Below are 12,402 nucleotides of genomic sequence, written 5' to 3'. Positions count from 1 at the left end.
TTTTTTGTGTGCAAAAATCTGTAAAGTATATAAATCTGTCAAATAGTGAAGTAAAAAGTACAATATTTGTCTCTGAGATGTAAGAAGAAGTTGCCTGAGAGGAAAAGACTAAAGTAAAGTTAAGTTTACTGCTTGTTTTTTTTATATTATTTTATTCTATAGTATGTAAAGCATCTTAGATAACTTTGAAAAGCGCTATATAAACCTGATGTATTATTATTATTATTATTACTTTACAAGTACTCATGCACTTGAGTAATGAGTAGCTCTACTGTGTAAGTGTGATCACGACTTTCCCATGTAAATACATCAATACAAGTACATCCAAGTATGCAATTTCTTGTTTTATTTTTGAATATTCAACAGGAAGTGGTAGTATTGCAATGTGTCTGACTTGATGCAAGACTTCATAAATGTGTGTTCACTGCCCCCCAGCGGCCAAAGTAGGAACTGCAACACTACATACATCTGTAGCCAACAGTTATGATCAATATGGCTCGACCATTAATAGTGTGATTATTATATATATAGATATATATATATCTATATATACCCAATACATTTCAGGACTGTGTGTTTTGTCCTGTCAGGAAATAACAATGTAAGATCTACCACAGGTAAGAATACAAAATAAATCACTGCTGCATTGTCGTGATTGTCACCAGGTGCTCAGTTTCAGGATGTAGTGACTGCGTTCCCCAATATTTTCTGGTATTTTTCAGCACAGTTGTGTTTCTTGAGCAGCCTTGAGTCAGAGAATCCAAGTCCACAGCTGCTGCAGGAGTACGGTCTCTCTCCCGTGTGGACCTGCATGTGAAACTTCACGTGTCCGAGCTGCCTGAACCTCACTCCACAAACTTCACACTCGTAGGGCTTCTCCCCTGTGTGCACCCGTAGGTGTCGGAGGTAGTTAGTGTAGATCCTGAAGGCCTTGCCGCACTGCTGGCATGTATGTGGTTTCTCCCCAGTGTGCAGCAGCTTGTGGGACTTGAGAGCCTGAGGGATGATGAACGTCTTCCCGCACACGTCACAACCGAACGGACGCTCTCCCGAGTGGATCCGTTGATGGTAGTCGTACGTCGCCTTGTAGAAAAAAGACTTCCCGCATGTGTCGCAGTTGTATTGCATCTGAGCTGCGTGAATGAGCTCGTGTCTTCTCAGGGAACTGGCGGTGTCGAAGCCCTTGCGGCAGCTCTTGCAGCTGAACGGCGTCACGTCTACCGTCGTTCTGTCCCGTCGGCAGATGACTCTGCGGTTACCTCGCTCTCGAGTCCGTCGTCCGATGACCTGCCCGTCTCTTTCATCATGAGTTACTCTCTGGTGTTTCTGCAGCTGGCAGTTGTACAGAAAAGTCTTTCCACACAGGTCACACATGAAGGACTTGGAGGCGCCGTGAAGAAGCATGTGAGATTTCAGCTTGTTGTCCTGAATGAAACTCTTCCCGCAGACGTTACATTTGAAGGGTTTTTCACCTGTGTGAATACGAATGTGTCTCTTCAGGTTGTGCTGCAGGGTGAAGCCCGCTCCGCACGTCTCACATGTATAGATTTTCCCTCTGTGGACCGACTGGTGCGTCCTGAGCGACCTCCTCTTTACAAAAGCTTTGCCGCACACCGTGCACTTGTAAGGCTGTTCACCAGTGTGGATGCTTTTATGGCTCTGCAGTGTGATCGCGTACCTGAAACTCTCCCCGCACTCCGAGCATTTGTGCGACTTTTCAACGGTGTGTACGATCTGGTGAGCCAGCAGGGTTTGTTTAGATTTGAAGGCCTTCCCGCAGGTGGAGCAGGTGAACGGCCTCGTGTCTGTGTGCACCAGCTGGTGAGTCTTCAGGTACATTTTGTTTTTGAACGTCTTCTCACAGAGCTGGCACGTGAAGGTAGTGTACTTCCTCTCCTCGTGCCGCAGCAGGTGGTACTCAAAAGTCGCCGTATTCCTGAATTTTCTCGGGCACTGGTCGCAGGCGAAAGGCCTCTGCTCTCTGTGAGTGTTCATGTGCTTCGTCAGATGAAACTGCCGGTTGAAGCTCTTGTTACAGACATCACATACAAACAACTTTGCTTTCTTCCTGACTTCTGCTTCCTTTGTGTTTTGGCTGTCTGCGCTTTTGGATTCTGCCGTGATTGTTGTGTTACATTCCTCTGCGGTGTCTAGACAGAGAGAGACAAAAAGATAAAAGTTATCATATAACCCTTTAAGGTACATAATGAACAGATTAAAAATGTGCGATTAATCCCGATTAACTATGGACAATCATCCGATTAATTGTGATGAAATATTTTAATCGAAAGACAGCCCTGATTTTGGCACATAGATCATTATTTGACTTAATGAACTTTTCATCAATTACATATTAAAACTTACATTATTACTACATAACTATACTTATATAATCTCACCTTGTCTACCGACCGGTGAGGACTCAGCTTCAGGATCCACCTCCTGCATTGCTTCTCCATCATCTGAACAAGAAATGAATAGTAAAGAATACAAACAAAGACACATCAGTCAGTTAGTCAACTGTAAATGTTCTGTTCCCAGTAATAATAATAACAATAATAATATTAAGAATAATAATATGCTGCCTTTCTGGATCAAATTTTTCTCCAAAACTAGATGATTTCCTGCTTTTCTCTCTTATATATCATATTAAACTGAATATCTACAGACATTTTTAACTATAATCGTTAGTTGCAACCCTATTTTGAGGAACCCACTTCCCCTCCACATGTCGTCATGTCTACTTCCCACGTTTCCCAGAAGGACTTGCAATGAGCTTTTAAAAGAGGTAAGTGTTTGTAGTGGAAACTCACCAGAATCATGTCCTCTCTCCATCCCAGCAGCAGGCGCTGTTTCTGTGACTCCCTCCGTCTTTACTTTTAATTTCCCAAAAGGCTTCAAGGTGAAGATCAAGCCGCTCTGCTCAAACAGCACCGGGCAGCCGTTCAGGACATTTTCTCTCCACTTTCTGGCATTTTCAAAGTTTTCAGTCGTAGTTTTCAGGTCGCTCTCCAGCTGCCCCACTCTGGCCTTCAGGGTCTGGTTTTCGTTGTGCAGCATTGAGGACAGTTGGGAGAAAACGGCGTTGATCTTTCTCGTCGCCTCCCGTGCCAACATCTCCACAATGTTGTCAAAATCTGTCTGTGAGGATTAAATAAAGCAGTCAACACTGTTATATACACTGATATAAATTATCCATTAGATAAAAGTATCTGATGTTAAATGTATTTATGGTGGACACAAGTATGTGCTGTTACTACCAACTGCTCATGTACAATCTGTCAAAACTGAATTTAAACGTCCCTACAAATGGTTTAAACACTTAAAATAAACTGGTGGTATGAATCACACTATATAGTGATTATTGCCTAATAAGGGTTTCAACTGACCTACCGTAAATTCAATAATAATACAATAACTTTAGCATAACTATTGAATGTCTTAAACTATTAGATTATTAATAGAAATGCAGTGGTGTGCTATGTTTGTTAGGTTTGCTTAATTAGGATCTAATTTAGGAAGCAAATGAGGAGGACAAGACTCTTTAAAGGTAGACAGTATTTAGACTGATGTTAATGCATCACAAATTTGTATTAATTTAATAGATTTTTGTGAAATTATTGCTTTTTTTAGTAGAATATTAGATAATTAGACGTATGTGGGTCTGATCAGTTGTTTAATCCATTAATTTAATGGATTTTTCTAAATTATTGCTTTTTTTAGTAGAATATTAGATAATTAGACCATTTGGGCCTGATCAGTTATTTAAATGAACCCATGTGAGAAGTTTAGAGGCGAAATGTCTCTTTGGTGGAACTGCTTGAAACTCATAGAAATGTGACAATAGACAATTTTTGTAAGAAGTCACAAACCAATAATTAACAATGCGTTATATTTTATAAGTTTATATTTTTCTATGTAAAATATTTCCTCAAAATTATACTGAAGTACTTGAGTAGAATACATCCCACCACCAGAAATTGTATAAATCCAGTTATGCATCATATTGTTTACCAGAAGCCATTTATACAAATCAAACAACAAATAATTAAAAGTAAAAATTTAAAAATAACTGTAATAAGAGTCTGTGCCAATATTTATGCCAATTCCCAGCTGATTAGGTACCAATAACTTTGTTTCCCCTCATAACTTGACATGTTTAGCTGACCACTAGCTACTGTCTGTGATGACAGTCCGCCATCTTTGTTTCGTTGCCCCTCTGACTTGATTTCTTTCCGTCGGTCTCATCTCCTCCAGCTTCTCTGTGTCTGACCCGCTCAACAGACTCTCTGGTAGCAGTAACAGTGATATTAACCGACCGTTGACTCACCTCTCGGCTCATATTTGGCTCCTTCGTTGTTGTTTTTTTGTTTGAATTCCCGACATCAACAGCGGTCTTAACGGCTGCCTCCATGATGGACTTTGTTTCTGAATAAAACACCAAGTTTTCCGACATTTTTTACCTAAAACAGCGCTGATAAACCTGATAAACGGCAGGAGAGTTAGCGCCATTGATCCAAGGCCTATGGGAGGAGGTTAGGACATAAGGGTGGTACGACGCATGCGCAGTGTAACTGGAGCTGCGGTCCTGCGTTCCGATTGGCTCAATTTCGACTACCGCATGACGCGTCACCTTGCCTCCTTAATTGGCCTTGCACTGATCCCGGAAATGGAAGTAAGCACAACGGTAAAGTCAGATTTCAAAATAAAACTCTTACTGGAGAAGATTCTCTGTATACTACAAGAGGGTGTGCTCAGAAATGTTATGCTATATGGAGACCCTTTTTAATCTATGTAGAAAAATGATACAACTGAAATTTATGTTTTAAACTGCTGACCCCATATTACATATGGTTCACAACTTATACTTAGTTTTTTTGTTTATTTATTTATTATTATTTTTAATTTACTTATCTTTTAGTTTTTTTGGTCCTTTCCTTTTTCCCTTTTTTTGTGTATGTGTTTCATTTATGTTGCTATCGGATTTAATGAATGAATGAATGAACGACTTTATTTCGAACATAAAAATAAATAAAAACAGATACAAAATAATAATAAACAAAACAAGAGTAATAGTGATAGTATTAGGAGTAGGTAGAAGTACAATTTATATTTCCCTACCCCTTCCTCACTTCTCCTCTAATAACTCATATATCATAGAATGATAATATAATATAATATAATATATAAACTATCCCAGATTTATTTACATCCCAAATTAAATATATGAACAGCATCCCAGGTTTATTTACAACCCACAAATCCATCCGGAGTTAAAAAGTAGATATAAACCAACCCTTATCACAACTCTTCCTCAATCACATGCCTCCCAAAAATATATTTTTTTGTATAGCTTATTAAAGTGATTTATATTTGTGCTCTGCTTCAACCCATCACCCAACCCATTCCACAAATCCACCCCATAGACTGAAATACACATACTCTTCTTTGTTGTACGAACACAACGCTTTTAAAAATTCAATTTCCCTCTTAAATTATAACCCATATAATAATTCATTTATATGTATAAATGTAATTGTTTATGAAATTAACTCGGCTTATTTAATGGTGCAGTAATGTTATAGGGATGGGGGGGGGATATCATTTGTTTATACAATTATTTCTGTGATTTATTGGATTTTGTACAGAATACCAATAAAAAGACTGAGCAAAAAAAAAAGTTGCTGCGATTGCAAATTGTTCTTTAATTGCAATAACAAACAAAAAATATGTACATATAATAACACACACAACTTTTTTTTGTTGGAAAATAATTACATCCTAATGGCATTTCATTGATTAATTATGAATGAACAAAATATAAATTAATAGGAAATCTTTAAGAAAAAATTGCCATTCAAAAATAGCCGCAAACTTCACTTTAATATCAACTCAACAGGAGAAGAGAAATGGTTTAGAACCATAAATGCCATGAACATGAATGAGAGCAGAGCTGCAACTACTTTTACTATCGATTACTGTATTAATTACTTTTGATTAATCCCTTAACTCTAGCATATCAAGAGTAATGACAAGTGAGAGTAACCAGAGCCCTGAAGTGTTAAAGCCCTTTAGTTAACAGCCAAAACAAAAAGCTACCAGTTTATAATATGAGGACAAACAAGCATCCCTTTGTGAAGTTATCACAAGTGTATTTTTTTAAATTTTTATTTAAAGGAGCAGTGTGTAACAATTAGGGGGATCTATTGACAGAAATGGAATATAATATTATGTATGTTTTCTTTAGTGTATAATCACCTGAAAATAAGAATTGTTGCATTTTCATTACCTTATAATGAGCCGTTTACATCTACATAGGGAGCGGTTCCTCTTCAGGGAGTCGGTTTGTAGCGTCTGTCGTCCGACTATCTATTGATAACACATCGCTGATACACCAAAATGAACTAAACAGGTTTTATTTCTGTAAAAAAAAAAGCAAAACGACGCTGGGGGCGGTGGGTACGTGATGTGATCTGTGTGTGTCCGAGTGACACACACAGCATGTAACACCGGTAACACCGACCACCGCGACAAGCCTAGACAGCCACCGTAGTTCTTCTACACGCTTGGCACATGAGAAAGACTTCAGTTGGTTGCAATCTGCTCGACGCCACCAGATCCTACACACTGCTTCTTTTAATAGACAAATCTTCTGCCAATAAAGCGGTACATTGATTGAGTGAATTGTACCAGCTCTCAACAACAGATTATGAAGATGAAAGTTATTTTTGTAAAGCAATATTTTCAGCACTGAGCCACACACAAGTCATTTCCCTTAACACAACAAACCGCTGTTTCATTTATGATGTCATTAGATTATCTCCGGTTCTGGTGGATAACACACCGCAGCGTCCCGTCACCTACGGCCCGTCACAGCTGTGCTTCTTGAGCTGCCTTGAATCAGAGAAACCGCGGGCGCACTGCTGGCACGAGTACAGCTTCTCCCCTGTGTGGACCTGCATGTGGGACTTGAGCTGGTTTGACTGGTGGAACTTCCTGTGACAGTACAAACATTCAAACGGCTTCTCGCCCGTGTGGATGCGCAAGTGTCTGTAGTAGTTTCCGTCTGTTCTGAAGGACTTGTCGCACTGGTCGCATTTGTACGGCTTTTCGCCCGTGTGAATCCGCTCGTGCTGCTTCAGGCTGCCGGTGTGGAAGAATCTCTTCCCGCACACGTCACAAACAAACGGCCTCTCCCCCGCGTGGCTTCTCTGGTGATAGGCGAAAGAGTACTTGTTATGGAAGGACTTCCCACATGTGCTGCAGTTGAACTCCTTGTTCTCACTGTGGCCTCTTTCATGAAGTTTGAGGGAGCCTGCGGTGCTGAAACCTCTCAGACATATTTTGCAGCTGAACGGCTTAACCAACGACTTGTTTCTCTTTCTAATCTGGAGAAATCTTTGCGTGCTGTCCGTTTCCTCGATCCTGTCGACATGCACGTACTTCTGATGCATCTGCAACCTGCAGTTGAAGAGGAAAGTCTTCCCGCACAGATCACACATGAAAGGTTTTCTGGCGCCGTGGATGAGCATGTGGGACTTCAGCTTGGTGTTGTCCGAGAAGCTCTTGCCGCAGTCCGGGCAGGTGAACGGCTTCTCTCCTGTGTGGATGCGAATGTGCCTCTTGAGGTTGTTATTCAGGCTGAACCTCGCTCCACATATGTGACAGGTGAACGGTTTCTCCCCAGTGTGGACGACGCTGTGTCTCTTCAGAGCAGTGCCGGTCCTGTATGTCCTGTTGCACACGGTGCATATGAACGGAGTGACGCCTGTGTGTTTCCTCTTATGCACGGTCAGCGAGTGGGCGTATTTGAACGTCTCCTCGCACATCGTGCACTTGTACTTTTTGGCGTTGGAGTGGACTATCTGGTGGAAGCGAAGGGTGTCTTTACTCTTGAACTCCTTCCCACATGTTGCACAGCTGAACGGCCTCTCTTCCGAGTGCACGGCCATGTGACATTTCAGCTGGACCGACGTCCTGCAAGTCTTGTCGCAAAGCTGGCACTTCAACTTTTGCTTCCACTTCTCGTGACGTAGGAGGTGGTTTTCCAGAGACAGTTGAGCTCTGAATGTTTTCCCACACTGATCGCAGGCGAACGGCTTCGGTGGATTCATCTGCTGGTGACGCTTGAGGTGATTCTGAAACGACTGCTCTTTTCGGAACGATCTTTTACAGCGAGGACAGGGGAAGGGCCGGGGCGCTTTGCTCGCCTCGTGACGCGAAAGGTGATTTTCCAGAGACTTCTTTTCAAGGAAACTTCTGCCACACTGCTCACAAGGAAGAGGCTTCTTATGGACCTTCATGTGTTTCTTCAAATCACCTTTCCACTGAAAACCGGCATTACAATGTTCACAGGAGAACCGCTTCACTGTCCGGGACTCTTTTCTAGTACGCCTTCTTCCCTGCCCTCCATCTGTCTTGATTATTTTCTCTTCTGTGCTGTTGTAAGCAGAAGCTGAAAATAGAGGAAAAAAAACGAGTCTAATTATTATTATTGAAGATTTCATTTCAATAGTAATTTTTTTCCCAAACTTTAATGTTATGGTCTCTTCCTGTAAGAAGCAACAGTCTGAAATCTAATCATACCTTCTTCAGCTTTAAACGTTGCTCTCCTGGTCCTCCTCGTTCTCCCTGAAGGTGCCTCTTCCACAGATTTCTGTGATGCATGAGAATATAATTTGAGTTTAATTTTAAAAGGCGGGTTCCATTCAATGACGTTCAATCAGCACCACAACAGTGAACAGTTTTCTAAGCATTATGCGTCCTATGGATATAGAAGCATGATACTAGAAATATTTGAGAATATTGTTGGCTCAGTCTTTTGCTTAAAGACAGCGACTCTAATCGTACAATCTGTTTTGCCCTTGAAGTACACACTGCATCTCCACCAGAGTGGGAAATAAACATCACTGAGACGCAGCTGAAGAAGTAGACAGACAGGTGTGAGAGTTTTAAAGACTGCTTCCAGACAACAGCACAGAAACATCCAACCTTTTCGACACCACCGACGACGCTGGAGTCTGGACTGGGGACGTCTTGAGGCGTCGACTCCGGCGAGGCTTCTGGATCGAAGATGAGCTGCGTTGCTCCCGTTTCATCGGAGGCATCCACCAACAGCACCATTGAAGCGGAGCAGTCTCCAGATGCGGAGCTGTGAACAGCTTTAGTGCTTCCTCCTGAAACCGGAGGATCAAAAGGAGGAGGTCAAAAGCAGACAGAGAGAGGGGGACTTCAACTTCAACTTAATTTCATGAATTAATGTTAACCATCGCTTCGCTGTCACAAGGACCGATACAGGAAATCTTTCCTGTGCGTTGCGATAACCCTTTACAACACCTCACCACTGGCCAACCGAGAACTCAGCTTTATAGTTTCAGTCTTAACCAGACTGTGTTTTAGTCCTGTAAACATCTTGCACATGTAGAATTTGCACATTTCATTTTATTTTAAACTAAAACTGTAACTTGCACACTTGCTATTGTATGTTATTGTTATTCTATGTTTATATTTATATTTTCTAAGCTAGCTGTAATAGTCTGGTATATCTATAATGTATTCTAATGTATTCTTTATATTGTGTATACTATAGATATATCTATCTCTAGTGTTGATATGTATATTTACTGTCCCTGTGCATTGCCTGGTTATGCTGTAACACAAGAATTTCCCAATTTGGGATCAATAAAGTACATCTATCTATCTATCTATCTATCATCAGAGTGGTATATGGTGTATAACTAATCGATATTATAATGAATTGTTAGTTGCAGGCTGTTAGTTAAACTCCATGGCTTTGTTGAGCTCCACATCACAACATGTCCTCCCAGCTCACAGGTGTTTTTAAACTCAATCTAACTGAGTGATCGATTGATCAGGTATTGATGCCTGCCTGCCTCTCACCTGTCAGTGCTCCGTCCTGCATCATGGTGATGCTGTGTGTCTGTCCTCCCTCACTGATGCTCTTGAGCTCCTTCTCCAGCTGCTCCATTTCTCTGCCCAGCTGAGAGACTCTGGCCTCCAGCTCCTCCTCCAGCTGCCCAGCCTTCCTCTGCATCACGTCCTCCAGCTGCTCCACCTTCACCCGCAGAGCCTCGTTCTCCTCCATCAGCTCCGAGGAGAACTCCGTGAACACTTTGTGGATCTGAACCACCAGACACTTCTCCACCTCCTGCACCTCGACGAACTTCTCTTCGTCCCACTCTGCCGCGTTCGGCGCCTCGTTCGCCCAGAAGTCTCTGAACACAGACACGGTCGTTCGGATGGCGACTTCCACGAGCGACGCCACTTCGCTGCCGAACCTCGCCTCCATTATTGCTTCTGTCGGATTAAAAACTCAACCGGCTGTTTCCTCAAGTGAACAAGACATTATTTAACCTTAAATAGTAACTTAAATCAGATTCAGTTCGACTTTAATCATCTTTCTTCCGTGTAACGTTCGCTGTCTCCTATATGGCGGTCTGTGCGCTCCTGAAAAGACTCCGTGCTGCACATCCGGTTCCGGTGTCACGTCTATACATTTCAAAATAAAAGCCCACACACACCCCACTAAGATCAATAAGGCTTTGTCAGAAATCATGTAGTATGCACTTCATACTCAATAACGTGTACTATCGTTCAACATACTTTTGTGTGAATAAACCAAGCCACCCAGGAAGAGCGCCGGTCGTTGAACTTTATTTTCGTAGTGGCCAAACGGTGGTACTACTACTTCCGTGTACATCACGTGATGCCCTTTGGCTTTTTCCCCAGACTTAAAAATGTTTTTTATAATATTTTATTTCAAAAGTTCAATACAATATATTTGCATATTTAGATGCTTCATTACAGTTCTGCAAAAAAATTCTCACACAAAAATATATCTTATACTGTATATGTTCTTAATATGCCCTTGTACAAAGTATGTCCTTTTATAATTGTAATGTAAATGTAATATAACTTATTATATTAATGGAGCTTCCCAGCAAAAAGTATTTCACACGTTTGTACCTGTATAACCGGCGTGACCATAAACATCTTGAATCTTGAATCTTGAACCGTACAGTATAAAAATAATATAAAAATAAATGATAAAATATACAACAAATAAACTGTAAGGAAAAGAAAAGATGAATAAAAAACAAAACAAAAAAACAAACAAACAAAAAACATTCGGGGTCTGCTAAACAATTGGAATACATTTAAAATGTCTAAACAATTTCACAGTTTTTGTCAATTTAGAATTTTTGAGTTTGAAGTTTTCAATCATAGTGATATATGTTTTAAAATCAGTATCTTTAAAAATAAAAAGGAGGGTATTCTTTTAAGCCATATCATTTTATGTATATAATATTTAGCTAGGATAATAATCAAATTAATTATGTAAATCTCATCTGCCGAAAAACTGGGATTGTTGACGATGAGTGATATCTCAATCTGTGTTAGTATTGTATCCTTTTTTAAATGTTTTGAGAGATTCCTCTGTAAATTAAATCAAAAAGAAGTAGCATGAAAACAATCTACAAACACATGTTCAATAGTTTCCCCTTCACAATTGCAAAAAGTGCATCTGTTGTTAACAGTTACAAAGAATTTGTAAATCTTATCTTTAACAGGGTAGTACCTGAGTACAATCTTAAATAGAAACTCCTTGATTTTATTTGTATTTATATATTTATGAGGTAACAGAAATATAGTGTTCCATTGTTTTCTATTTAAACATACCCACCTATATTTGCATATAGACTTACATTGGGAAAGAGACGCCTGTAACTCAGCGGTTGTATACAAAGTAATGGCAGAAAACATGAAAAGAGCTGTGCTAAACATAAAAGGGACAACAGAAATTAAACAAAACCGACATAAAATAAAAAACAAAAAACAACACGTGAGAGTATGACAATAAGTTCACTATATATTGATCCATTTCCTTCATAAATACAAAGAAATTAGGAACCATGTTGTCCTGAAACAAGGCCCTTATTCTGGAGTTCATACCTCTATTAACGGAAAAACAGACTTTACCTAACGGAGGTTGAATTGGGTCAGGGGGCGACACTGAGATTCTTAGTTTCAGGTGATTATACACTTATGAAAACATGAATATTATATTCTATTTCTGCAAATAGATCCACTGAAATGTTACACACTGTTTCCTTTAAATGCAACTTGCAGTACTTAAAAAAAAAAAAAAAGATACTGTGCATGCAATATTAAGCAATACATATAAACTTTAAATAATCACCCTTTTACATTCAGTGTGCTCATTTTATGGACCCCCTGCAAGTCCAAATACCTCACTCATCTGCTTCACAAAAAGACACACACACAAACATTATCTTTCAATATCACAATTTGTATTTATCAATTCAAAGAAAGGACTGTACAGAGCAAATGATTCGCAGTTGGTTCTGATCATTTTACACA

General features: G+C 40.1%; 2 protein-coding genes across 2 annotated transcripts; both read right to left on the bottom strand.

The window, feature by feature from the left end:
• Positions 1-326: 326 nt before the first annotated feature.
• LOC119491239 (zinc finger protein 708-like) lies at positions 327-4,601 on the bottom strand. The gene is made up of 4 exons (XM_037775036.1): positions 4,331-4,601; positions 2,814-3,141; positions 2,400-2,462; positions 327-2,150 (listed from the first exon to the last, which is right to left on the bottom strand). Exons 1-4 carry the CDS (start codon positions 4,454-4,456, stop codon positions 676-678), a joined length of 1,992 nt encoding a protein of 663 aa, XP_037630964.1. The 5' UTR covers positions 4,457-4,601; the 3' UTR covers positions 327-675.
• Positions 4,602-5,678: 1,077 nt separating this feature from the next.
• On the bottom strand, positions 5,679-10,642 carry LOC119491238 (oocyte zinc finger protein XlCOF6-like). The gene is made up of 4 exons (XM_037775035.1): positions 9,901-10,642; positions 8,992-9,176; positions 8,587-8,656; positions 5,679-8,455 (listed from the first exon to the last, which is right to left on the bottom strand). The coding sequence occupies exons 1-4, from the start codon at positions 10,307-10,309 to the stop codon at positions 6,861-6,863; spliced, it is 2,259 nt and encodes a 752-aa protein (XP_037630963.1). The 5' UTR covers positions 10,310-10,642; the 3' UTR covers positions 5,679-6,860.
• Positions 10,643-12,402: the final 1,760 nt, after the last annotated feature.

The sequence above is a fragment of the Sebastes umbrosus genome, chromosome 7 (assembly GCF_015220745.1).
Source record: "Sebastes umbrosus isolate fSebUmb1 chromosome 7, fSebUmb1.pri, whole genome shotgun sequence".
Lineage (NCBI taxonomy): Eukaryota > Metazoa > Chordata > Actinopteri > Perciformes > Sebastidae > Sebastes > Sebastes umbrosus.
The sequence above is the reverse complement of the archived record's forward strand: the minus strand, read 5'-3'. Positions and strand labels throughout refer to the sequence as shown.